Genomic DNA, 26816 nt, shown 5'->3' on the forward strand with positions numbered 1-26816 from the left:
TTAAAGGTGCCTGGTGCCCAAAGTACATGGCGGATCGTCGTCCGGATCTCTCTCCCGTCTTCTACTGTCAGTCACCAGGATCCCTTGTAATGGCCACAGTGCTGCCTGGCTGCTGGTGCCCACGCCAGCGCAGCTGTCGCACTCCCAGGTGCCTGCGCTGTTGGTCAAGTTGGAGCAGCGCCGTGGGTGCCTTCGGCAGCGCAGGAGCGGCACAGGAGCAGCTGCCAGGGCCTGGGGAAGCAAAGAGTTGTGGCTGTGAGGACAAAGTGTCTGAGCCAGGGAGTGGCCGGCACACCCCTTGTGCTCTGTCCTGGCTCCCCCAGCATGTGCTGAGGCTGAGGACCTGTGCAGAGCCGCAGATGGCTGCTGAGGCAACTCACCCCTGTCCCTCCGCCTGCTCCCTGCCTTGTGGGTAAAGGCATTCCCTGGCAGTACAGCGCCGGCACCTCTCTTGCAGCGATGCAGAGGCGTTGTTGTTCTCCCAGGCTGGTCCTCTGCAAGAGAAGGGACGAAATTGTCCAGTCCCTGGCCATGCGCAGCGCTTGTGCCCTCGTGTCTAGAGAGCAGGGCAGAGGGACACCAACCTGACTGGGACTCGGATCCCTCGGATCCCCATGATGGACATTTCTGAACGAAACTCCCCCCCTGTTTCTGCAGACGGGGCACTTGATGCGGTGATTGTCTGTGTGTATGGCCAGTTCCTGCAGCAGAAACACATGCGGTGAGAGGTGAGCGGGCCCTGGTGCTGCTGAGCACCTGCCGTGCCCGCAGGGTGAGGGGGAGGGCTCCTACCTGGATGCAGCCCCGGTGGAACCAGGCGTGACTGCAGGCTGGGCACACCATGGTGTGGTAGGACTTGCTGTCCCCCACAGGGTCCATGCAGATGGTGCAGGTGGTGTCCTGCTCTGGAGCTGCCTGCACTGCCTGCTGAGGGCGGTGCTCCCAGCAGAAGGACCTGGGGGGGAGAGGGAAGGGAAAGGGCGAGGTGAGAAGTGCTGGGCCTGCCGCGGTTGTGGCGAGGAGGGCAGAGGAACGTGAAGAGCCCCAGGCCCATCCAGGCTCTGGCGCTGCCTCTGGCTCTGCCAGGCTGCTGGGAAGCACCACCGTGGGGTCCTCTCTTGCTTGGCTGGTGCTGGCAGCCCTTACCTGTACCGCCCAAAGAACTGGGTGACACATTCTCCCTCCGAGGCGCAGGGGAGATGGAAGCTGCGTTCACAGCCCGTCTCCGTGCAGGTGGATGGTGGCCCCTCGCTCGCCACAAAACGAAGCATTGCTGAAAGAACACAGGCAGCCCCATTAGCAGCAGGCTCGATGCGCCGCCACCGCTGGCCCCACACCCCTGGGCAGGGCAGGGCACAGGGTGCGGGCGCTGCTGGGTCACACTCTGCAGACCCGCCTGGCGGACGAGGCTCGTCTGCCAGAGCAGCAGTTTGGTCCCGGAGCAGGTTGAAAGGCTGGGATTGCTTCCTTGGGGTCCAGGCTAAGCTTGCGGGAGCATCTCCTGGCACAAACCTCCCTGTTCCCCATCAGGTCCTCACCTTCTGGGGATGCCCGCTTGATCGCGCATCGGATGTCGTCAGGACGGTACCCCTCTATGTGTTTGCGCATGCTTCCACGCCGTGAAAGGCTATCCACAAAATACTGTAAGAAGAGAAAAGAGCAGGATCTCATTAGGGGTCGTAGAGGAAGGGACCGTCCCTGGTGGGATGCTGACAGGAGCCACGGAGAACTCACCGAGGCAAAACGCGTGGGCACAGAGCCATTCCTTTTGTGTTTGGGGCCGCAGATGTTTGGGTCAGCATCTGCCCGGCCACACAGCATGCATGCTGGAGGGGAGAGAGCAACGGCACAGCCATTGAGCGCCTTTGGCGGGGGCCAGGTGTCCCTGAGGGACCTGTCCCCCGAGGGCCTGTTCTGTCCCTGCCACGCTGGCTGATGGGCAGGGCCAGAGGCTGTGGAGGGGAAGGGGGCACAGCAGGCACAAGGGTCCCAGCAGGCACCCACAGCCCGACCTGGGCCCCCCCTGCCAAGGAGCAGAGGGGCCCTGCCCCGGGGTGGTTGGGAGCCCCTGCCTGCCCCTGCCTCCCCTCTCAGCCACAGGCACCCCCCCCAGCCCTCCCCGCCCTCCTGTGGGATGGGATGCTTTTCTCTCACCTTGTTCCCTCGAGTCGGAGCCTTCCGCTTCATTGCAGACATGGTGCACTTCGACAGCGAGCACTTGGAGAGTCCTGCTGCCACCAGCAGTGCCGGGGTTTCTCCTCCACACTCTCCTCTGCCGACCCTGAGGGAGAAGCAGGATGAGGGTGAGTCTGTAGCACGGGCCCGAGGTGTGGGACCCCTCCTCCCATCGGCAGCCCCGGCCAGCCCCCTCCTCCCTGCTCTCTCCCCAAACTCACCAAATCGCACTGAGGCACGGCCCGAGCCCAGCAGCCTTTTTATCTGCTCCTCGCCCCGCGGGTCACAGTGGCCATTGTGACATCAACCACCGCACGCCCCCCGTTTGGGCAGGGACCCACTGTGACAGAGCCCCCGCCTCACGGGGGTGGCTGGAGGTGCCCCCACGCTGGGGGCCTTGGCCCTTGGCACCCAAGCAAGAGGGTGGCCCGCTCTTGCAGCCGGCGTGGGCTCAAACGCCGGGTCCGCGGCACGCGGTGGAGAGGAAGGATTGCTTCCCTCGGCCTGCTGGCAACGCTCCCCGTGCCACAGGGCAGGAGCGGAGATGTCCCTCGGAGACAGGGCTGCAGCCCTGGAGTGGCGGCGCCTGCACCGCACCTTTGGGCCAGCATTGCCACCCTCCGGGACAGCCGCAGGACACCTGGCGTTTGGCTCGCAGCTTGCTCCCTCCTCACGTCCTTCTCCTCCACGGTTTCTCGAGAGCAGGGTGAGACCAGAGCTCGTTTTCTCCCCCAGACATCAGCAAGAGACGTTACAAAGCCAGCGGTCTTAATAGTCTTTACTGCAGTTGACAGTCCGGTCTGAGCCCTGACTCCTTTCTCCAACTCTCACCATCAGGGTTCAAAGCCTCCTAATTAGAATCACAGAATCGTAGAATCATTAAGGGTGGAAAAGTCCCTCAAGATCATCTGGTCCAACTATCCCCCTACTACCAATGTCACCCACTAAAGCATGTCCCTAAGCAGCACGTACAGCCTTTCCTTGAACACCCCCAGGTGACTCCACTACTTCCCTGGGCAACCCGTTCCAATTCCTGACTATTCTTTCTGAGAAGAAATTGTAGTGGGCCTACTTGGACAAGTTTTGGTACGGGGGCCCATAGGGGTTGGCTTCCTGTGCGAAGAATCCAGAAGCTGCCCCATTTTAGATAGGGCCCTGCTGCTGTCCAGAGCCAAGCCAATAAGCGGTGTTGTTTGCGTCTCTGTGAGAGCATATTTAAGAAAGGGAAAAAAGCTGCTGCGGAACAGCAGCTGGGAGAGAGAGAGGAGTGAGAAACAGCCTTGCAGACCCAAGGTCAGTGAAGGAGTGGAGGGAGGTGCTCCAGGCACCACAGCAGAAGTTCCCCCTGCGGCCTGTGGCGAGGACCACGGTGAAGCAGGTTGTCCCCCTGCAGTCCCATGGAGTAGCACGGTGGAGCAGGTTCCACGCTGCAAGGCCCGTGGAAGAGGCCACGGTGGAGCAGGTGGACCTACACTGAAGCAGGCTGCAGCCTGTGGAGGATCCCCGCCAGAGCAGATTCCGGGCCGGAGCTGCAGCCCGTGGAGAGGAGCCCACGCAGGAGCAGGTGAACCCTGGCAGGAGCTGCCGCCGGTGGGGGACCCAGGTTGGAGCAGTGTGCTCCTGACGGATGGACCCCCGTGGTACGGACACCGTATCTGGAGACAGTTCTTGAAGAGCTGCTGCCTTGGGAAGCCCACGCAGGATCACTTTGGGAACGACCGCATCCCACGTTGGAGCAGGGGGAAGAGAGTGACCGAGAAGGAACGGCAGAGACGAAGTGCTATAGACTGACCAGAACCGCCATTCCCCCATTCCCCTGCACCACTTGGTTAAAGAGGTAGAGGAGGGTGGATGGGGGCAAGGTGTTTTGGGTTTCTTTCTTTTGTTTCCTCAAGTCTCTAGCTTGTTAGTATAGGCAATAATTCTTAATGTCTCCCTGCTCTGAGTCTGTTTTGCCTGTCACAATAATTGTTGAGTGATGTCCCCATTCTTATCTCAACCCTTGAGCCTTTGCATCGTATTTTCTCCCCCTTTCCCATTCAGGAGGGGGAGTGAGAGAGAGGCTGCGGTGGAACTTGGCTGCCCACCCCGAGAAAACCTACCACTAATTTCCAGACTAAACCTCTGGCACAACTTGAGGCCATACTTTCTAGTCCTGTCACTAGTTGTCTGTGAGACGAGGCCGACCCCTAGCTCCCCACAACTTCCTTTAAAGGTAGATGTGGAGAGCAGTAAAGTCTCCCCTGTGTTTTCCGTGTTAAGATCCCGCTTCTGGATTAAGCTGACAAAAGAGCAAACATCAGCTGGGGTGGGTATGGTAAGCCCCCAAGCCACCATGACAACACAACCCTTCCCTTCACCCAACCCCCCTCTAACCCCTCATATTTATAGTACTTAAAATGGGAGGGAGGGGAGCTTTCCTCACAAATAAGGCTTTGCACCCTAAAAAATGCAGGTCTGCACCTTACAGTGCAACTGGGGGGCCCTAAGATAAGGCATTGTGCCCTGAAAATGACAGCCTGGGCCATAAAAGTGAGGGTGTAAGCAGTAAGAAGCCACTTTTGTGTCCAGAGAGCAGTCACGGGGGAGCGTGGGGAGGCCTGGTCCGTCCAAGGTGAGGCTTTAGACCTGAACCCTGGGCCTTTGGAGTCTCTGGCTTGCAGCCTGGGACCCTACAATGACGCTCTGGTCCCTCCAAATGGGTGTTTGGACCCTTAAAGGAGGCTCTGGGCCCTCAAATTGAGGCCTTGTCTCCTAGCGTGAGGATTTGGGACCTGAAGAACGGGGTATTTCCTCACAAAGAAGGCTTTGTACCCTAAAAATGGCAGGTCTGCACCTTACAGTGCAACTAAGGGGCCCTAAGATAAGGCATTGGTGCCCTGAAAATGACAGCCTGGGCCATAAAAAGCGAGGGTGTAAGTAATGAGAAGCCAGCTTTAATAATCTCCAGAGAGCAGTCTCAGGGCCTGAACCAAAGGCTTGGTCCCTACAAAGGAGCCCCTGGGCCTGCAAACTGAGGGTTTAGGCGATCAGAACGACGACTTGTGATGCCAAGAGGAGGTTCTGGAGCCTGAAAAGAAGGCTTCGGAGCCTAGAGAGGGAAAACATCGGGGGCTTACTAATGCGGCTTTGAAGACTTAAAATGGGGACGGGAGCGGGAGCGTGGGGAGGCTTGGTCGTCAAGGTGAGGCTTTAGACCTGGACCTGGGCCTTTGGAGTCTCTGGCTCACGGACTGGACCCTACAATGAGGCTTTGGTCCCTCCAAAATGGGTGTTTGGACCGTAAAGGAGGCTCTGGGGCCCTCAAATTGAGGCCTTGTCTCCTAGCGTGAGGATTTGGGACCTGAAGAAGCGGGGTATTTCCTCACAAATAAGGCTTTGTACACTAAAAGGCAGCTCTGCACCTCACAGTGCAACTGGGGGGGCCCTAAAGATAAGGCATCGTGCCCTGAAAAATGACAGCCTGGGCCATAAAAAGTGAGGGTGTATGCAATAAGAATCCAGCTTTGTCTGCAGAGAGCAGTCTCAGGGCCTGACCAAAGGGCTTGGTCCCTACAAAGGAGCCCCTGGGCCTGCAAACTGAGGGTTTAGGTGATTGTGTTGGGTCTGTCTAGGATGGAGTCACCTTTCCCTGCAGCAGCCCACACAGTGCTGTGCTCTGCAGTCGTAGCTGGAACAGCACTGGTATCACTCCAGTGTTGTGTCTGTTGCTGCGTAGTGCTGGCACAGCATCGGGACTCCCTCCAAGCCCCCAAGAGCCAGCAGGCTGGTGTGGGCAAGTGATGGGGGAGGGGACATCGCCAGGGCAGCTGACCTAGAACCACCAAAAGGGATATTCCATAACACCTGATGTCACTCAGCAATAAAAAAGGGGGGCTCTCGTGGGGGAGGGGTCTGTCCTCCTGAACAACCGCTACCGTTTTGAGGGCCCTGCTTCCCAGGATGTGGCCAAACATCGCTCGTTGATGGGAAGTAGAGAATAACTTTTTTTTCTTTCTCTACGTGCTTCCGTGCGGCCTTATTGTTTCTTTATTTCTTTTTTTTCTCCCCTTTCCCTTTAATTAAATCATTCTCATCTCAAAACCTCGAGCTCTTTGTGTTGTAGTTTCCTCGCCCTTCCTCTTTGGGGGGGGGGGGGGGGGAAGTGCGAAGAGCGGTTGTGGTGGAGCTCGGCATGCCCACCCGAGTAAAACCACAAGTGATCAGAAGAAGACTTGGGATGCCAAGTGGATGTTCTGGAGCCTGAAAAGAAGGCTTTGGAGCCTAAAAAAGCGTAAGAAGGCCTGTTTTTGTGGTTTTGAATGAGATTTTACATTGCTTAGGAGGAAGGAATGTGATATTGAGATACGGTTGCAGTGATAAAAGCTTACAGACAACCTGTGAATGCAGACTACAACCGTTCTCTTTAATGCAATTAGGCATAAATCACGGTGTCACATCAAGTCCTGATAAGGTAGAAAAAATATTGCCACCTCACAGCGTAAAACTCAGGAGAAACTTGAAAAAATATAGAGGCTGGTATTGAAAGCCGTGCATTATCTGTGAAGCGTCGGATAGGTTGTGAACCTGAACTTCCCATTCAATGGGGAAACAGGGGAGGGTCCCGGTCGTCGAGAGAGAAACTATATAAATTGTGCTATGGAACTAATAGGCACGCTCCTGCTTGCAAGAGACGCCTGCCATTGCAAATCGTGAATAAAAAAGCTACTTCACTGAGATCCTCGCCTGAGCCTAGTGTTATTGGCTGCAGAGCGTTTTCATCACAAGTGGGGCTCGTCCGGGAGCCAGTCACCTTCTGGGAGTCACCACTACCACCAGCAGCAGGAAGGCATGCCCTGCTGATTTCAGCGGTCCTGTGCCTTGGCGACGGTGGTTCTGCAGAGAGCTGACAAAGGAAGCAAGGCTGGTTAAGAAGGCAGGACTGGTGAAGAATTAGGGGGGAAAAAAAAAGGCACTCCGGTTTTGAGAATCGACCCGGTAGCTCTGTGCACAGGCCAGGTAAGAATCTAAGTATTGCCTTGGCAGTCCGGGTGAGACTTGTGTGACGTGTGTTGAGATTGTACTTTTGTATGAAGCGACTGCGGAGACCTGATCTGCGGTTCCGTAGCTCCGCTATCTAATGGGGGGGAGGCAGGGGAGCAGGGGACATGGCTTAGTCGCGCGAGTGAGGCTGAAGCTGACGCGCGCGCGTGATCTCTCAGCACAGATGGATTGGCAGCAAGCTTTATTGTGATGGCGGCTGGGGACTGGAGCCAGGACGTGGGGCTGGAGCACGGCTGCTCCCGTGGCGTTGTTCAGGCCGGCTGTAGGGATTTGGGGCCCGATGTTGTAACCGGGACGGCTTCGCATCCGGACTGGCCCGGCGTGGCTGGAGCGGCTGCTGCGTTCAGGCACCGGGGAATCGCTGGAGGACCCCGATGCCGTTTCGCTGTCAGAGCTGCTGCTGCTGCTGCTCTGAGCACTGGGGGCTGGAGCAACGTCTGCTCCCACGCCGTCTTCGGGTCTGCCTCTGGGTATTTGGGGCCCGGTGTTTGGAATGGGGAGCGGCTTCTTCTGTGGGCGCGTCCCCTGCTGGCTGGAGCAGTCGTCTCCGTTTAGGCCCCGGGGACCCACTGGGGGACCCCGATGCCGCCCGCCTGGCAGATCTGGTGCTGCTGCTGCTCCCAGCACCAGTTTGTGGTGCACGGCTGCTCCTGCGGCGTCTTCGGGCCGGCTCTGGGGATCTGGGGCTGGACGTTCCAGCGGTGAGCGGCTTCTCGTCCGGGGTCGCCCCCGCTGGCTGGCGGGGTGTCTGCCTTCGGGCACCGTGGAGCGACTGGAGGTTCCTGGTGCTGTTCCACTGGCAGAGCTGCTGCTGCTGTCGCTGCTGCTCTGAGCACTGGGGGTTGTAGCACGTCTGCTCCGATGCCGTCTTCGGTCTGCCTCTGGGTATTTGGGGCCTGGTGTTGTAATGGGGAGCGGCTTCTCTGGGCCGTCCCCTGCTGGCTGGAGCATTGTCTCTCTTCAGGCCCCGGGGATCCACTGGGGGACCCTGATGGCCGCCGCCTGGCAGATCTGGTGCTGCTGCTGCTCCCAGCACCACAGTTTGTGGTGCATGGCTGCTCCTGAGGCGTCTTCGGGGCCGGCTCTGGGATCTGGGGCTGGACGTTCCAGCGGTGAGCGGCTTCTCGTCCGGGGGTCGCCCCCAGCTGGCTGGCGGGGTGTCTGTCTTCGGGCACCATGGGGCGATTGGAGGTTCCTGGTGTTGTTTCAGTGTTAGGGCTGTGAGTGCTTCTCTCAGCACTGGTGGTCATGGCGTCTTCGGGGCTGGTTAAAAGGTGCCTGGTGCCCAAAAGTACATGGCGGATCGTCGTTCCGGAATCTCTCTCCCGTCTTCTACTGTCAGTCACCAGGATCCCTTGTAATGGCCACAGTGCTGCCTGGCTGCTGGTGCCCGACGCCAGCGCAGCTGTCGCACTCCCAGGTGCCTGCGCTGTTGGTCAAGTTGGAGCAGCGCCGGTGGGTGCCTTCGCAGCGCAGGAGCGGCACAGGAGCAGCTGCCAGGGCCTGGGGAAGCAAAGAGTTGTGGCTGTGAGGACAAAGTGTCTGAGCCAGGGAGTGGCCGGCACACCCCTTGTGCTCTGTCCTGGCTCCCCCAGCTGTGCTGAGGCTGAGGCCCTGTGCAGAGCCGCAGATGGCTGCTGAGGCACTCACCCCTGTCCCTCCGCCTGCTCCCCTGCCTTGTGGGTAAAGGCATTCCCTGGCAGTACAGCGCCGGCACCTCTCTTGCAGCGATGCAGAGGCGTTGGTTGTTCTCCCAGGCTGGTCCTCTGCAAGAGAAGGGACGAAATTGTCCAGTCCCTGGCCATGCTCAGCGCTTGTGCCCTCGTGTCTAGAGAGCAGGGGCAGAGGGACACCAACCTGACTGGGACTCGGATCCCTCGGATCCCCATGATGGACATTTCTGAACGAAAACTCCCCCCTGTTTCTGCAGACGGGGCACTTGATGCGGTGATTGTCTGTGTGTATGGCCAGTTCCTGCAGCAGAAAACACATGCGGTGAGAGGTGAGCGGGCCCTGTGCTGCTGAGGCACCTGCCGTGCCCGCAGGGTGAGGGGGAGGCTCCTACCTGGATGCAGCCCCGGTGGAACCAGGCGTGACTGCAGGCTGGGCACACCATGGTGTGGTAGGACTTGCTGTCCCCCACAGGGGGTCCATGCAAGATGGTGCAGGTGGTGTCCTGCTCTGGAGCTGCCTGCACGCCTGCTGAGGGCGGTGCTTCCCAGCAGAAGGACCTGGGGGGGAGAGGGAAGGGAAGGGCGAGGTGAGAAGTGCTGGGCTGCCGCGGTTGTGGCGAGGAGGGCAGAGGAACGTGAAGGAGCCCCAGGCCCATCCAGGCTCTGGCGCTGCCTCTGGCTCTGCCAGGCTGCTGGGAAGCACCACCGTGGGGTCCTCTCTTGCTTGGCTGGTGCTGGCAGCCCTTACCTGTACCGCCCCAAAGAACTGGGTGACACATTCTCCCTCCGAGGCGCAGGGGAGATGGAAGCTGCGTTCACAGCCCGTCTCCGTGCAGGTGATGGTGGCCCCTCGCGCTCGCCACAAACGAAGCATTGCTGAAAAGAACACAGCAGCCCCATTAGCAGCAGGCTCGATGCCGCCGCCACCCGCTGGCCCCACACCCCTGGCAGGGCAGGGCACAGGGTGCGGGCGCTGCTGGTCACACTCTGCAGACCTGCCGCCTGGCGGACGAGGCTCGTCTGCCAGAGCAGCAGTTTGTCCCGGAGCAGGTTGGAAAGGCTGGGATTGCTTCCTTGGGGTCCAGGCTAAGCTTGCGGGAGCATCTCCTGGCACAAACCTCCCTGTTCCCCATCAGGTCCTCACCTTCTGGGATGCCGCTTGATCGCGCATCGATGTCGTCAGGACGGTACCCCTCTATGTGTTTGCGCATGCTTCCACGCCGTGAAAGGCTATTCCACAAAATACTGGAGAAGAGAAAAGAGCAGGATCTCTTAGGGGTCGTAGAGGAAGGGACCGTCCCTGGTGGGATGCTGACAGGAGCCACGGAGACTCACCAGGCAAAAACGCGTGGGCACAGAGCCCATTCCTTTTGTGTTTGGGGCCGCAGATGTTTGGGTCAGCATCTGCCCGGCCACACAGCATGCATGCTGGAGGGGAGAGAGCAAACGGCACAGCCATTGGCGCCTTTGCGGGGCCAGGTGTCCCTGAGGGACTGTCCCCTGAGGGCCTGTTCTGTCCCTGCCACGCTGGCTGATGGGCAGGGCCAGAGGCTGTGGAGGGGAGGGGGCACAGCAGGCCACAAGGGTCCCAGCAGGCACCCACAGCCCGACCTGGGCCCCCCCTGCCCAAGGAGCAGAGGGGGCCCTGCCCCGGGGTGGTTGGGGAGCCCCTGCCTGCCCCTGCCTCCCCTCTCAGCCACAGGCACACCCCCCAGCCCCTCCCCGCCCTCCTGTGGATGGGATGCTTTTCTCTCACCTTGTTCCCTCGAGTCGGGAGCCTTCCGCTTCATTGCAGACATGGTGCACTTCGACAGCGAGCACTTGGAGAGGTCGCTGCCCCAGCAGTGCCGGGGTTTCTCCTCCACACGCTCCTCTCCGACCCTGAGGGAGAGCAGGACGAGGGTGAGTCTGTAGCAGGGCCCGAGGTGTGGGACCCCTCCTCCCTCGGCAGCCCCAGGCCAGCCCCCTCCTCCCTGCTCTCTCCCCACTCACCAAATCGCACTGGAGGCACGGCCCGAGCCCAGCAGCCTTTTATCTGCTCCTCGCCCCGCGGGGTCACAGTGGCCATTGTGGACATCACCACCGCACGCCCCCCGTTTGGGCAGGGACCCACTGTGACAGAGCCCCCGCCTCAACGGGGGTGGCTGGAGGTGCCCCGCTGGGGCCTGGGCCCTTGGCACCAAGCAAGAGGGTGGCCGCTCTTGCAAGCCGGCGTGGGCTCAAACGCCGGGTCCCGCGGCACGCGGTGGAGAGGAAGGATTGCTTCCCTCGGCCTGCTGGCAACGCTCCCCGTGCCACAGGCAGGAGCGGAGATGTCCCTCGGACAGGGCTGCAGCCCTGGAGTGGGCGGCGCCTGCACCGCACCTTTGGGCCAGCATTGCCACCCTCCGGGACAGCCGCAGGACACCTGGCGTTTGGCTCGCAGCTTGCTCCCTCCTCACGTCCTTCTCCTCCACGGTTTCTCGAGAGCAGGGTGAGACCAGAGCTCGTTTTCTCCCCCAGACATCAGCAAGAGACGTTACAAAGCCAGCGGTCTTAATAGTCTTTACTGCAGTTGACAGTCCGGTCTGAGCCCTGACTCCTTTCTCCAACTCTCACCATCAGGGTTCAAAGCCTCCTAATTAGAATCACAGAATCGTAGAATCATTAAGGGTGGAAAAGTCCCTCAAGATCATCTGGTCCAACTATCCCCCTACTACCAATGTCACCCACTAAAGCATGTCCCTAAGCAGCACGTACAGCCTTTCCTTGAACACCCCCAGGTGACTCCACTACTTCCCTGGGCAACCCGTTCCAATTCCTGACTATTCTTTCTGAGAAGAAATTGTAGTGGGCCTACTTGGCAAGTTTTGGTAGCGGGGGCCCATAGGGGTGGCTTCTGTGCGAAGAATCCAGAAGCTGCCCCATTTTAGATAAGGGCCCTGCTGCTGTCCAGAGCCAAGCCAATAAGCGGTGTTGTTTGCGTCTCTGTGAGAGCATATTTAAGAAAGGGAAAAAAGCTGCTGCGGAACAGCAGCTGGGAGAGAGAGAGGAGTGAGAAACAGCCTTGCAGAACCCAAGGTCAGTGAAGGAGTGGGAGGAGGGTGCTCCAGGCACCACAGCAGAAGTTCCCCTGCGGCCTGTGGCGAGGACCACGGTGAAGCAGGTTGTCCCCCTGCAGGCCCATGGAAGTAGCACGGTGGAGCAGGGTTCCACGCTGCAGCCCGTGAAGAGGCCACGGTGGAGCAGGTGGACCTACACTGAAGCAGGCTGGCAGCCTGTGGAGGAATCCCCGCCAGAGCAGATTCCGGGCCGGAGCTGCAGCCCGTGGAGAGGAGCCCACGCAGGAGCAGGTGACCTGGCAGGAGCTGCCCGCCCGTGGGGGACCAGGTTGGAGCAGTGTGCTCACTGACGGGATGGACCCGTGGTACGGACCCGTATCTGGAGCAGTTTCTTGAAGAGCTGCTGCCTGTGGGAAGCCCACGCAGGATCACTTTGGGAACGACCCGCATCCCACGTTGGAGCAGGGGAAGAGAGTGACCGAGAAGGAACGGCAGAGACGAAGTGCTATAGACTGACCAGAACCCGCCATTCCCCCCATTCCCCTGCACCACTTGGTTAAAGAGGTAGAGGAGGGTGGATGGGGGCAAGGTGTTTTGGGTTTCTTTCTTTTGTTTTCTCACTTCTCTAGCTTGTTAGTAATAGGCAATAATTCTTAATGTCTCCCTGCTCTGAGTCTGTTTTGCCTGTCACATAATTGTTGAGTGATTGTCCCCATTCTTATCTCAACCCTTGAGCCCTTTGCATCGTATTTTCTCCCCCTTTTCCCATTCAGGAGGGGGAGTGAGAGAGAGGCTGCGGTGGAACTTGGCTGCCCACCCGAGAAAAACCACCACTAATTTCCAGACTAAACCTCTGGCACAACTTGAGGCCATACTTTCTAGTCCTGTCACTAGTTGTCTGTGAGACGAGCCGACCCCTAGCTCCCCACAACTTCCTTTAAGGTAGATGTGGAGAGCAGTAAAGTCTCCCCTGTGTTTCAGTGTTAAGATCCCGCTTCTGGATTAAAGCTGACAAAAGAGCAACATCAGCTGGGGTGGGTATGGTAAGCCCCCAAGCCACCATGACAACACACCCTTCCCTTCACCAACCCCCCTCTAACCCCTCATATTTATAGTACTTAAAATGGGGAGGGAGGGAGCTTTCCTCACAGATAAGGCTTTGCACCCTAGAAAAATGCAGGTCTGCACCTTACAGTGCAACTGGGGGCCCTAAAGATAGGCATTGTGCCCTGAAAATGACAGCCTGGGCCATAAAAGTGAGGGTGTAAGCATAAGAAGCCAGCTTTGTGTCCAGAGAGCAGTCACGGGGGAGCGTGGGGGAGGCCTGGTCGTCAAGGTGAGGCTTTAGACCTGAACCCTGGGCCTTTGGAGTCTCTGGCTTGCAGCCTGGACCCTACAATGACGCTCCTGGTCCCTCCAAAATGGGTGTTTGGGACCCTTAAAGGAGGCTCTGGGCCCTCAAATTGAGGCCTTGTCTCCTAGCGTGAGGATTTGGGACCTGAAGAAGCGGGGTTATTTTCCTCACAAAGAAGGCTTTGTACCCTAAAAAATGCAGGTCTGCACCTTACAGTGCAACTAAGGGGCCCTAAAGATAAGGCATTGTGCCCTGAAAATGACAGCCTGGGCCATAAAAGCGAGGGTGTAGTATGAGAAGCCAGCTTTAGCTGCCAGAGAGGCAGTCTCAGGGCCCTGAACCAAAAGGGCTTTGGTCCCTACAAAGGGAGCCCTGGGCCTGCAAAACTGAAAGGGTTTAGGCGATCAGAAGACAGACTTGGGATGCCAGAGAGGAGGTTCTGGAGCCTGAAAAGAAGGCTTCGGAGCCTAGAGAGGAAACACGGGGGCTTACTAATGCGGCTTTGAAGACTTAAAATGGGGACGGAGCGGGAGCGTGGGGAGGCTTGGTCGTCAAGGTGAGGCTTTAGGACCTGGACCCTGGGCCTTTGGAGTCTCTGGCTCACGGACTGGACCCTACAATGGATGCTTTGGTCCTCCAATGGGTGTTTGGACCCTTAAAGGAGGCTCTGGGCCCTCAAATTGAGGCCTTGTCTCTAGCGTGGAGGATTGGGACCTGAAGAAGCGGGGTATTTCCTCACAAATAAGGCTTTTGTACACTAAAAGGCAGCTCTGCACCTCACAGTGCAACTGGGGGCCCTAAAGATAAGGCATCGTGCCCTGAAAAATGACAGCCTGGGCCATAAAAGTGAGGGTGTATGCAATAAGAATCCAGCTTTGTCTGCAGAGAGCAGTCCTCAGGGCCCTGAACCAAAGGGCTTGGTCCCTACAAAGGAGCCCCTGGGCCTGCAAACTGAGGGTTTAGGTGATTGTGTTGGGTCTGTCTAGGATGGAGTCACCTTTCCCTGCAGCAGCCCACACAGTGCTGTGCTCTGCAGTCGTAGCTGGAACAGCACTGGTATCACTCCAGTGTTGTGTCTGTTGCTGCGTAGTGCTGGCACAGCATCGGGACTCCCTCCAAGCCCCCAAGAGCCAGCAGGCTGGGGGTGGGCAAGTGATGGGGAGGGGACATCGCCAGGGCAGCTGACCTAAACCAACCAAAGGGATATTCCATAACACCTGATGTCACTCAGCAATAAAAAGGGGGGCTCTCGTGGGGGAGGGGTCTGTCCTCCTGAACAACCGCTACGCGTTTTGAGGCCCTGCTTCCCAGGATGTGGCCAAACATCGCTCGTTGATGGGAAGTAGAGAATAACTTTTTTTTCTTTCTCTACGTGCTTCCGTGCGGCCTTATTGTTTCTTTTATTTCTTTTTTCTCCCCTTTCCCTTTAATTAAATCATTCTCATCTCAAACCTCGAGCTCTTTGTGTTGTATTTTCTCGCCCTTCCTCTTTGGGGGGGGGGGGAAGTGAGAGAGCGGTTGTGGTGGAGCTCGGCTGCCCACCCGAGTAAAACCACAGTGATCAGAAGACTTGGGATGCCAAGTGGATGTTCTGGAGCCTGAAAAGAAGGCTTTGGAGCCTAAAAAGCGTAAGAAGGCCTGTTTTTGTGGTTTTGAATGAGATTTTACATTGCTTAGGAGGAAGGAATGTGATATTGAGATACGGTTGCAGTGATAAAAGCTTACCAGACAACCTTGTGAAATGCAGACTACAACCGTTCTCTTTAATGCAATTAGGCATAAATCACGGTGTCACATCAAGTCTGATAAGGTAAAAAATATTGCCACCTCACAGCGTAAAACTCAGGAGAAACTTGAAAAATAAGAGGCTGGTAATTGAAAGCCGTGCATTATCTGTGAAGCGTCGGATAGGTTGTGAACCTGAACTTCCCATTCAATGGGGAAACAGGGGAGGGTCCCGGTCGTCGAGAGAGAAACTATATAAATTGTGCTATGGAACTAATAGGCACGCTCCTGCTTGCAAGACGCCTGCCATTGCAATCGTGAATAAAAAAGCTACTTCACTGAGATCCTCGCCTGAGCCTATGTTATTGGCTGCAGAGCGTTTCTCACAAAGTGGGGGCTCGTCCGGGAGCCAGTCACCTTCTGGGGAGTCCCACTACCACCGCAGCAGGAAGGCATGCCCTGCTGATTTCAGCGGTCCTGTGCCTTGGCGACGGTGGTTCTGCAGAGAGCTGACAAAGGAAGCAAGGCTGGTTAAGAAGGCAGGACTGGTGAAGAATTAGGGGGAAAAAAAAAGGCACTCCGGTTTTGAGAATCGACCCGGTAGCTCTGTGCACAGGCCAAGGTAAGAAATACTAAGTATTGCCTTGGCAGTCGGGTGAGACTTGTGTGACGTGTGATTGAGATGTACTTTTGTATGAAGCGACTGCGGAGACCTGATCTGCGGTTCCGTAGCTCCGCTATCTAATGGGGGGGAGGCAGGGGAGCAGGGGGACATGGCTTAGTCGCGCGAGTGAGGCTGAAGCTGACGCGCGCGCGTGATCTCTCAGCACAGATGGGATTGGCAGCAAGCTTTATTGTGATGGCGGCTGGGGACTGGAGCCAGGACGTGGGGCTGGAGCACGGCTGCTCCCGTGGCGTTGTTCAGGCCGGCTGTAGGGATTTGGGGCCCGATGTTGTAACCGGGAGCGGCTTCGCATCCGGACTGGCCCGGCGTGGCTGGAGCGGCTGCTGCGTTCAGGCACCGGGGAATCGCTGGAGGACCCCGATGCCGTTTCGCTGTCAGAGCTGCTGCTGCTGCTGCTCTGAGCACTGGGGGTGTAGCACGTCTGCTCCCACGCCGTCTTCGGGTCTGCCTCTGGGTATTTGGGGCCCGGTGTTGGAATGGGGAGCGGCTTCTTCTGTGGGCCGTCCCCTGCTGGCTGGAGCATCGTCTCCGTTTAGGCCCCGGGGACCCACTGGGGGACCCCGATGCCGCCCGCCTGGCAGATCTGGTGCTGCTGCTGCTCCCAGCACCAGTTTGTGGTGCACGGCTGCTCCTGCGGCGTCTTCGGGGCCGGCTCTGGGGATCTGGGGCTGGACGTTCCAGCGGTGAGCGGCTTCTCGTCCGGGGTCGCCCCCGCTGGCTGGCGGGGTGTCTGCCTTCGGGCACCGTGGAGCGACTGGAGGTTCCTGGTGCTGTTCCACTGGCAGAGCTGCTGCTGCTGTCGCTGCTGCTCTGAGCACTGGGGGTTGTAGCACGTCTGCTCCGATGCCGTCTTCGGGTCTGCCTCTGGGTATTTGGGGCCTGGTGTTGTAATGGGGAGCGGCTTCTCTGGGCCGTCCCCTGCTGGCTGGAGCATTGTCTCTCTTCAGGCCCCGGGGATCCACTGGGGGACCCTGATGCCGCCCGCCTGGCAGATCTGGTGCTGCTGCTGCTCCAGCACCACCAGTTTGTGGTGCATGGCTGCTCCTGAGGCGTCTTCGGGGCCGGCTCTGGGGATCTGGGGCTGGACGTTCCAGCGGTGAGCGGCTTCTCGTCCGGGGTCGCCCCCGCTGGCTGGCGGGGTGTCTGTCTTCGGGCACCATGGGGCGATTGGAGGTTCCTGGTGTTGTTTCAGTGTTAGGGCTGTGAGTGCTTCTCTCAGCACTGGTGTCATGGCGTCTTCGGGGCTGGTTAAAGGTGCCTGGTGCCCAAAGTACATGGCGGATCGTCGTCCGGTCTCTCTCCCGTCTTCTACTGTCAGTCACCAGGATCCCTTGTAATGGCCACAGTGCTGCCTGGCTGCTGGTGCCCACGCCAGCGCAGCTGTCGCACTCCCAGGTGCCTGCGCTGTTGGTCAAGTTGGAGCAGCGCCGGTGGGTGCCTTCGGCAGCGCAGGAGCGGCACAGGAGCAGCTGCCAGGGCCTGGGGAAGCAAAGAGTTGTGGCTGTGAGGACAAAGTGTCTGAGCCAGGGAGTGGCCGGCACACCCCTTGTGCTCTGTCCTGGCTCCCCCAGCATGTGCTGAGGCTGAGGACCTGTGCAGAGCCGCAGATGGCTGCTGAGGCAACTCACCCCTGTCCCTCCGCCTGCTCCCTGCCTTGTGGGTAAAGGCATTCCCTGGCAGTACAGCGCCGGCACCTCTCTTGCAGCGATGCAGAGGCGTTGTTGTTCTCCCAGGCTGGTCCTCTGCAAGAGAAGGGACGAAATTGTCCAGTCCCTGGCCATGCGCAGCGCTTGTGCCCTCGTGTCTAGAGAGCAGGGCAGAGGGACACCAACCTGACTGGGACTCGGATCCCTCGGATCCCCATGATGGACATTTCTGAACGAAACTCCCCCCTGTTTCTGCAGACGGGGCACTTGATGCGGTGATTGTCTGTGTGTATGGCCAGTTCCTGCAGCAGAAACACATGCGGTGAGAGGTGAGCGGGCCCTGGTGCTGCTGAGCACCTGCCGTGCCCGCAGGGTGAGGGGAGGGCTCCTACCTGGATGCAGCCCCGGTGGAACCAGGCGTGACTGCAGGCTGGGCACACCATGGTGTGGTAGGACTTGCTGTCCCCCACAGGGTCCATGCAGATGGTGCAGGTGGTGTCCTGCTCTGGAGCTGCCTGCACTGCCTGCTGAGGGCGGTGCTCCCAGCAGAAGGACCTGGGGGGGAGAGGGAAGGGAAGGGCGAGGTGAGAAGTGCTGGGCCTGCCGCGGTTGTGGCGAGGAGGGCAGAGGAACGTGAAGGAGCCCCAGGCCCATCCAGGCTCTGGCGCTGCCTCTGGCTCTGCCAGGCTGCTGGGAAGCACCACCGTGGGGTCCTCTCTTGCTTGGCTGGTGCTGGCAGCCCTTACCTGTACCGCCCAAAGAACTGGGTGACACATTCTCCCTCCGAGGCGCAGGGGAGATGGAAGCTGCGTTCACAGCCCGTCTCCGTGCAGGTGATGGTGGCCCCTCGCTCGCCACAAACGAAGCATTGCTGAAAAGAACACAGCAGCCCCATTAGCAGCAGGCTCGATGCCGCCGCCACCGCTGGCCCCACACCCCTGGGCAGGGCAGGGCACAGGGTGCGGGCGCTGCTGGGTCACACTCTGCAGACCCGCCTGGCGGACGAGGCTCGTCTGCCAGAGCAGCAGTTTGTCCCGGAGCAGGTTGGAAAGGCTGGGATTGCTTCCTTGGGGTCCAGGCTAAGCTTGCGGGAGCATCTCCTGGCACAAACCTCCCTGTTCCCCATCAGGTCCTCACCTTCTGGGATGCCCGCTTGATCGCGCATCGGATGTCGTCAGGACGGTACCCCTCTATGTGTTTGCGCATGCTTCCACGCCGTGAAAGGCTATCCACAAAATACTGTAGAAGAGAAAAGAGCAGGATCTCATTAGGGGTCGTAGAGGAAGGGACCGTCCCTGGTGGGATGCTGACAGGAGCCACGGAGAACTCACCAGGCAAAACGCGTGGGCACAGAGCCCATTCCTTTTGTGTTTGGGGCCGCAGATGTTTGGGTCAGCATCTGCCCGGCCACACAGCATGCATGCTGGAGGGGAGAGAGCAAACGGCACAGCCATTGAGCGCCTTTGCGGGGCCAGGTGTCCCTGAGGGACTGTCCCCGAGGGCCTGTTCTGTCCCTGCCACGCTGGCTGATGGGCAGGGCCAGAGGCTGTGGAGGGGAAGGGGGCACAGCAGGCACAAGGGTCCCAGCAGGCACCCACAGCCCGACCTGGGCCCCCCCTGCCAAGGAGCAGAGGGGCCCTGCCCCGGGGTGGTTGGGGAGCCCCTGCCTGCCCCTGCCTCCCCTCTCAGCCACAGGCACCCCCCCCAGCCCCTCCCCGCCCTCCTGTGGGATGGGATGCTTTTCTCTCACCTTGTTCCCTCGAGTCGGGAGCCTTCCGCTTCATTGCAGACATGGTGCACTTCGACAGCGAGCACTTGGAGAGTCGCTGCCCCAGCAGTGCCGGGGTTTCTCCTCCACACGCTCCTCTGCCGACCCTGAGGGAGAAGCAGGACGAGGGTGAGTCTGTAGCACGGGCCCGAGGTGTGGGACCCCTCCTCCCTCGGCAGCCCCGGCCAGCCCCCTCCTCCCTGCTCTCTCCCCAACTCACCAAATCGCACTGAGGCACGGCCCGAGCCCAGCAGCCTTTTATCTGCTCCTCGCCCCGCGGGTCACAGTGGCCATTGTGACATCACCACCGCACGCCCCCCGTTTGGGCAGGGACCCACTGTGACAGAGCCCCCGCCTCACGGGGGTGGCTGGAGGTGCCCCGCTGGGGCCTGGGCCCTTGGCACCCAAGCAAGAGGGTGGCCGCTCTTGCAGCCGGCGTGGGCTCAAACGCCGGGTCCCGCGGCACGCGGTGGAGAGGAAGGATTGCTTCCCTCGGCCTGCTGGCAACGCTCCCCGTGCCACAGGCAGGAGCGGAGATGTCCCTCGGACAGGGCTGCAGCCCTGGAGTGGCGGCGCCTGCACCGCACCTTTGGGCCAGCATTGCCACCCTCCGGGACAGCCGCAGGACACCTGGCGTTTGGCTCGCAGCTTGCTCCCTCCTCACGTCCTTCTCCTCCACGGTTTCTCGAGAGCAGGGTGAGACCAGAGCTCGTTTTCTCCCCCAGACATCAGCAAGAGACGTTACAAAGCCAGCGGTCTTAATAGTCTTTACTGCAGTTGACAGTCCGGTCTGAGCCCTGACTCCTTTCTCCAACTCTCACCATCAGGGTTCAAAGCCTCCTAATTAGAATCACAGAATCGTAGAATCATTAAGGGTGGAAAAGTCCCTCAAGATCATCTGGTCCAACTATCCCCCTACTACCAATGTCACCCACTAAAGCATGTCCCTAAGCACCACGTACAGCCTTTCCTTGAACACCCCCAGGTGACTCCACTACTTCCCTGGGCAACCCGTTCCAATTCCTGACTATTCTTTCTGAGAAGAAATTGTAGTGGGCCTACTTGGCAAGTTTTGGTAGCGGGGGCCCATAGGGGTGGCTTCTGTGCGAAGAATCCAGAAGCTGCCCCATTTTAGATAAGGGCCCTGCTGCTGTCCAGAGCCAAGCCAATAAGCGGTGTTGTTTGCGTCTCTGTGAGAGCATATTTAAGAAAGGGAAAAAGCTGCTGCGGAACAGCAGCTGGGAGAGAGAGAGGAGTGAGAAACAGCCTTGCAGACCCAAGGTCAGTGAAGGAGTGGGAGGAGGTGCTCCAGGCACCACAGCAGAAGTTCCCCTGCGGCCTGTGGCGAGGACCACGGTGAAGCAGGTTGTCCCCCTGCAGCCCATGGAGTAGCACGGTGGAGCAGGGTTCCACGCTGCAGCCCGTGGAAGAGGCCACGGTGGAGCAGGTGGACCTACACTGAAGCAGGCTGCAGCCTGTGGAGGATCCCCGCCAGAGCAGATTCCGGGCCGGAGCTGCAGCCCGTGGAGAGGAGCCCACGCAGGAGCAGGTGACCTGGCAGGAGCTGCCGCCCGTGGGGGACCCAGGTTGGAGCAGTGTGCTCCTGACGGATGGACCCCGTGGTACGGACCCGTATCTGGAGCAGTTTCTTGAAGAGCTGCTGCCTGTGGGAAGCCCACGCAGGATCACTTTGGGAACGACCGCATCCCACGTTGGAGCAGGGGAAGAGAGTGACCGAGAAGGAACGGCAGAGACGAAGTGCTATAGACTGACCAGAACCGCCATTCCCCCATTCCCCTGCACCACTTGGTTAAAGAGGTAGAGGAGGGTGGATGGGGGCAAGGTGTTTTGGGTTTCTTTCTTTTGTTTCTCACTTCTCTAGCTTGTTAGTAATAGGCAATAATTCTTAATGTCTCCCTGCTCTGAGTCTGTTTTGCCTGTCACAATAATTGTTGAGTGATGTCCCCATTCTTATCTCAACCCTTGAGCCCTTTGCATCGTATTTTCTCCCCTTTCCCATTCAGGAGGGGGAGTGAGAGAGAGGCTGCGGTGGAACTTGGCTGCCCACCCGAGAAAACCACCACTAATTTCCAGACTAAACCTCTGGCACAACTTGAGGCCATACTTTCTAGTCCTGTCACTAGTTGTCTGTGAGACGAGGCCGACCCCTAGCTCCCCAACTTCCTTTAAGGTAGATGTGGAGAGCAGTAAAGTCTCCCCTGTGTTTTCCGTGTTAAGATCCCGCTTCTGGATTAAAGCTGACAAAAGAGCAAACATCAGCTGGGGTGGGTATGGTAAGCCCCCAAGCCACCATGACAACACAACCCTTCCCTTCACCCAACCCCCCTCTAACCCCTCATATTTATAGTACTTAAAATGGGGAGGAGGGAGCTTTCCTCACAAATAAGGCTTTGCACCCTAAAAATGCAGGTCTGCACCTTACAGTGCAACTAAGGGGCCCTAAAGATAAGGCATTGTGCCTGAAAATGACAGCCTGGGCCATAAAAGCGAGGGTGTAAGTAATGAGAAGCCAGCTTTATCTCCAGGAGCAGTCTCAGGCCCTGAACCAAAGGGCTTGGTCCCTACAAAGGAGCCCCTGGGCCTGCAAACTGAGGGTTTAGGCGATCAGAAGACGACTTGGGATGCCAAGAGGAGGTTCTGGAGCCTTAAAAGAAGGCTTCGGAGCCTAGAGAGGAAACACGGGGGCTTACTAATGCGGCTTTGAAGACTTAAAATGGGGACGGAGCGGGAGCGTGGGGAGGCTTGGTCGTCAAGGTGAGGCTTTAGACCTGGACCCTGGGCCTTTGGAGTCTCTGGCTCACGGACTGGACCCTACAATGATGCTTTGGTCCCTCCAAATGGGTGTTTGGACCCTTAAAGGAGGCTCTGGGCCCTCAAATTGAGGCCTTGTCTCCTAGCGTGAGGATTTGGGACCTGAAGAAGCGGGGTATTTCCTCACAAATAAGGCTTTGTACCCTAAAAGGCAGCTCTGCACCTCACAGTGCAACTGGGGGCCCTAAAGATAAGGCATCGTGCCCTGAAAATGACAGCCTGGGCCATAAAAGTGAGGGTGTATGCAATAAGAATCCAGCTTTGTCTGCAGAGAGCAGTCTCAGGGCCCTGAACCAAAGGGCTTGGTCCCTACAAAGGAGCCCCTGGGCCTGCAAACTGAGGGTTTAGGTGATTGTGTTGGGTCTGTCTAGGATGGAGTCACCTTTCCCTGCAGCAGCCCACACAGTGCTGTGCTCTGCAGTCGTAGCTGGAACAGCACTGGTATCACTCCAGTGTTGTGTCTGTTGCTGCGTAGTGCTGGCACAGCATCGGGACTCCCTCCAAGCCCCCAAGAGCCAGCAGGCTGGGGGTGGGCAAGTGATGGGGAGGGGACATCGCCAGGGCAGCTGACCTAAACCAACCAAAGGGATATTCCATAACACCTGATGTCACTCAGCAATAAAAAGGGGGGCTCTCGTGGGGGAGGGTCTGTCCTCCTGAACAACCGCTACGCGTTTTGAGGCCCTGCTTCCCAGGATGTGGCCAAACATCGCTCGTTGATGGGAAGTAGAGAATAACTTTTTTTTCTTTCTCTACGTGCTTCCGTGCGGCCTTATTGTTTCTTTTATTTCTTTTTTCTCCCCTTTCCCTTTAATTAAATCATTCTCATCTCAAACCTCGAGCTCTTTGTGTTGTATTTTCTCACCCTTCCTCTTTGGGGGGGGGGGAAGTGAGAGAGCGGTTGTGGTGGAGCTCGGCTGCCCACCCGAGTAAAACCACAGTGATCAGAAGAAGACTTGGGATGCCAAGTGGATGTTCTGGAGCCTGAAAAGAAGGCTTTGGAGCCTAAAAAGTGTAAGAAGGCCTGTTTTTGTGGTTTTGAATGAGATTTTACATTGCTTAGGAGGAAGGAATGTGATATTGAGATACGGTTGCAGTGATAAAAGCTTACCAGACAACCTTGTGAAATGCAGACTACAACCGTTCTCTTTAATGCAATTAGGCATAAATCACGGTGTCACATCAAGTCTGATAAGGTAAAAAATATTGCCACCTCACAGCGTAAAACTCAGGAGAAACTTGAAAAATAAGAGGCTGGTAATTGAAAGCCGTGCATTATCTGTGAAGCGTCGGATAGGTTGTGAACCTGAACTTCCCATTCAATGGGGAAACAGGGGAGGGTCCCGGTCGTCGAGAGAGAAACTATATAAATTGTGCTATGGAACTAATAGGCACGCTCCTGCTTGCAAGACGCCTGCCATTGCAATCGTGAATAAAAAAGCTACTTCACTGAGATCCTCGCCTGAGCCTATGTTATTGGCTGCAGAGCGTTTCTCACAAAGTGGGGGCTCGTCCGGGAGCCAGTCACCTTCTGGGGAGTCCCACTACCACCGCAGCAGGAAGGCATGCCCTGCTGATTTCAGCGGTCCTGTGCCTTGGCGACGGTGGTTCTGCAGAGAGCTGACAAAGGAAGCAAGGCTGGTTAAGAAGGCAGGACTGGTGAAGAATTAGGGGGGAAAAAAAAAGGCACTCCGGTTTTGAGAATCGACCCGGTAGCTCTGTGCACAGGCCAAGGTAAGAAATACTAAGTATTGCCTTGGCAGTCGGGTGAGACTTGTGTGACGTGTGATTGAGATGTACTTTTGTATGAAGCGACTGCGGAGACCTGATCTGCGGTTCCGTAGCTCCGCTATCTAATGGGGGGGAGGCAGGGGAGCAGGGGGACATGGCTTAGTCGCGCGAGTGAGGCTGAAGCTGACGCGCGCGCGTGATCTCTCAGCACAGATGGGATTGGCAGCAAGCTTTATTGTGATGGCGGCTGGGGACTGGAGCCAGGACGTGGGGCTGGAGCACGGCTGCTCCCGTGGCGTTGTTCAGGCCGGCTGTAGGGATTTGGGGCCCGATGTTGTAACCGGGAGCGGCTTCGCATCCGGACTGGCCCGGCGTGGCTGGAGCGGCTGCTGCGTTCAGGCACCGGGGAATCGCTGGAGGACCCCGATGCCGTTTCGCTGTCAGAGCTGCTGCTGCTGCTGCTCTGAGCACTGGGGGTGTAGCACGTCTGCTCCCACGCCGTCTTCGGGTCTGCCTCTGGGTATTTGGGGCCCGGTGTTGGAATGGGGAGCGGCTTCTTCTGTGGGCCGTCCCCTGCTGGCTGGAGCATCGTCTCCGTTTAGGCCCCGGGGACCCACTGGGGGACCCCGATGCCGCCCGCCTGGCAGATCTGGTGCTGCTGCTGCTCCCAGCACCAGTTTGTGGTGCACGGCTGCTCCTGCGGCGTCTTCGGGGCCGGCTCTGGGGATCTGGGGCTGGACGTTCCAGCGGTGAGCGGCTTCTCGTCCGGGGTCGCCCCCGCTGGCTGGCGGGGTGTCTGCCTTCGGGCACCGTGGAGCGACTGGAGGTTCCTGGTGCTGTTCCACTGGCAGAGCTGCTGCTGCTGTCGCTGCTGCTCTGAGCACTGGGGGTTGTAGCACGTCTGCTCCGATGCCGTCTTCGGGTCTGCCTCTGGGTATTTGGGGCCTGGTGTTGTAATGGGGAGCGGCTTCTCTGGGCCGTCCCCTGCTGGCTGGAGCATTGTCTCTCTTCAGGCCCCGGGGATCCACTGGGGGACCCTGATGCCGCCCGCCTGGCAGATCTGGTGCTGCTGCTGCTCCCAGCACCACCAGTTTGTGGTGCATGGCTGCTCCTGAGGCGTCTTCGGGGCCGGCTCTGGGGATCTGGGGCTGGACGTTCCAGCGGTGAGCGGCTTCTCGTCCGGGGTCGCCCCCGCTGGCTGGCGGGGTGTCTGTCTTCGGGCACCATGGGGCGATTGGAGGTTCCTGGTGTTGTTTCAGTGTTAGGGCTGTGAGTGCTTCTCTCAGCACTGGTGTCATGGCGTCTTCGGGGCTGGTTAAAGGTGCCTGGTGCCCAAAGTACATGGCGGATCGTCGTCCGGTCTCTCTCCCGTCTTCTACTGTCAGTCACCAGGATCCCTTGTAATGGCCACAGTGCTGCCTGGCTGCTGGTGCCCACGCCAGCGCAGCTGTCGCACTCCCAGGTGCCTGCGCTGTTGGTCAAGTTGGAGCAGCGCCGGTGGGTGCCTTCGGCAGCGCAGGAGCGGCACAGGAGCAGCTGCCAGGGCCTGGGGAAGCAAAGAGTTGTGGCTGTGAGGACAAAGTGTCTGAGCCAGGGAGTGGCCGGCACACCCCTTGTGCTCTGTCCTGGCTCCCCCAGCATGTGCTGAGGCTGAGGACCTGTGCAGAGCCGCAGATGGCTGCTGAGGCAACTCACCCCTGTCCCTCCGCCTGCTCCCTGCCTTGTGGGTAAAGGCATTCCCTGGCAGTACAGCGCCGGCACCTCTCTTGCAGCGATGCAGAGGCGTTGTTGTTCTCCCAGGCTGGTCCTCTGCAAGAGAAGGGACGAAATTGTCCAGTCCCTGGCCATGCGCAGCGCTTGTGCCCTCGTGTCTAGAGAGGCAGGGCAGAGGGACACCAACCTGACTGGGACTCGGATCCCTCGGATCCCCATGATGGACATTTCTGAACAAACTCCCCCGTTTCTGCAGACGGGGCACTTGATGCGGTGATTGTCTGTGTGTATGGCCAGTTTCCTGCAGCAGAAACACATGCGTGAGAGGTGAGCGGGCCCTGGTGCTGCTGAGCACCTGCCGTGCCCGCAGGGTGAGGGGAGGGCTCCTACCTGGATGCAGCCCCGGTGGAACCAGCGTGACTGCAGGCTGGGCACACCATGGTGTGGTATGACTTGCTGTCCCCCACAGGGTCCATGCAGATGGTGCAGGTGGTGTCCTGCTCTCTGGAGCTGCCTGCACTGCCTGCTGAGGGCGGTGCTCCCAGCAGAAGGACCTGGGGAGAGGGAAGGGAAGGGAGGTGAGAAGTGCTGGGCCTGCCGCGGTTGTGGCGAGGAGGGCAGAGGAACGTGAAGGAGCCCCAGGCCCATCCAGGCTCTGGCGCTGCCTCTGGCTCTGCCAGGCTGCTGGGAAGCACCACCGTGGGGTCCTCTCTTGCTTGGCTGGTGCTGGCAGCCCTTACCTGTACCGCCCAAAGAACTGGGTGACACATTCTCCCTCCGAGGCGCAGGGGAGATGGAAGCCTGCGTTCACAGCCCGTCTCCGTGCAGTGATGGTGGCCCCTCGCTCGCCACAACGAAGCATTGCTGAAAAGAACACAGCAGCCCCATTAGCAGCAGGCTCGATGCCGCCGCCACCGCTGGCCCCACACCCCTGGGCAGGGCAGGGCACAGGGTGCGGGCGCTGCTGGGTCACACTCTGCAGACCCGCCTGGCGGACGAGGCTCGTCTGCAGAGCAGCAGTTTGTCCCGGAGCAGTTGGAAAGGCTGGATTGCTTCCTTGGGGTCCAGGCTAAGCTTGCGGAGCATCTCCTGGCACAACCTCCCTGTTCCCCATCAGTCCTCACCTTCTGGGATGCCCGCTTGATCGCGCATCGGATGTCGTCAGGACGGTACCCTCTATGTGTTTGCGCATGCTTCCACGCCGTGAAAGGCTATCCACAAAATACTGTAGAAGAGAAAAGAGCAGGATCTCATTAGGGGTCGTAGAGGAAGGGACCGTCCCTGGTGGGATGCTGACAGAGCCACGGAGAACTCACCAGGCAAAACGCGTGGGCACAGAGCCCATTCCTTTTGTGTTTGGGGCCGCAGATGTTTGGGTCAGCATCTGCCCGGCCACACAGCATGCATGCTGGAGGGGAGAGAGCAACGGC

General features: G+C 58.8%; 1 protein-coding gene and 2 pseudogenes across 1 annotated transcript; all 3 read right to left on the reverse strand.

The window, feature by feature from the left end:
* Positions 1–3979, reverse strand: LOC126913758 (PHD finger protein 7-like; annotated as a pseudogene).
* A 4577-nt stretch (positions 3980–8556) lies between these two features.
* On the reverse strand, positions 8557–16630 carry LOC126913759 (PHD finger protein 7-like; annotated as a pseudogene).
* A 9-nt stretch (positions 16631–16639) lies between these two features.
* Positions 16640–20710, reverse strand: LOC126913760 (PHD finger protein 7-like). The gene is made up of 6 exons (XM_050716950.1): positions 18089–20710; positions 17735–17897; positions 17529–17644; positions 17325–17438; positions 16971–17175; positions 16640–16843 (listed from the first exon to the last, which is right to left on the reverse strand). Exons 1-6 carry the CDS (start codon positions 18235–18237, stop codon positions 16640–16642), a joined length of 951 nt encoding a protein of 316 aa, XP_050572907.1. The 5' UTR covers positions 18238–20710.
* Positions 20711–26816: the final 6106 nt, after the last annotated feature.

This window comes from Cygnus atratus, unplaced genomic scaffold, assembly GCF_013377495.2.
Source record: "Cygnus atratus isolate AKBS03 ecotype Queensland, Australia unplaced genomic scaffold, CAtr_DNAZoo_HiC_assembly HiC_scaffold_57, whole genome shotgun sequence".
In the NCBI taxonomy this organism is placed as follows: domain Eukaryota; kingdom Metazoa; phylum Chordata; class Aves; order Anseriformes; family Anatidae; genus Cygnus; species Cygnus atratus.

Coding starts and splice junctions, on each gene's coding strand:
- LOC126913760 (XM_050716950.1), bottom strand. CDS start 18,237: ATGGGGCTGCTGTGTTCTTTTCAGCAATGCTTCGTTTGTGGCGAGCGA. Junction 17,645..17,734: donor TCCACCGGGGCTGCATCCAG/GTAGGAGCCCTC, acceptor TTTCTGCTGCAG/GAACTGGCCATACACACAGA. Junction 17,439..17,528: donor GGGATCCGAGTCCCAGTCAG/GTTGGTGTCCCT, acceptor CTTCTCTTGCAG/AGGACCAGCCTGGGAGAACA.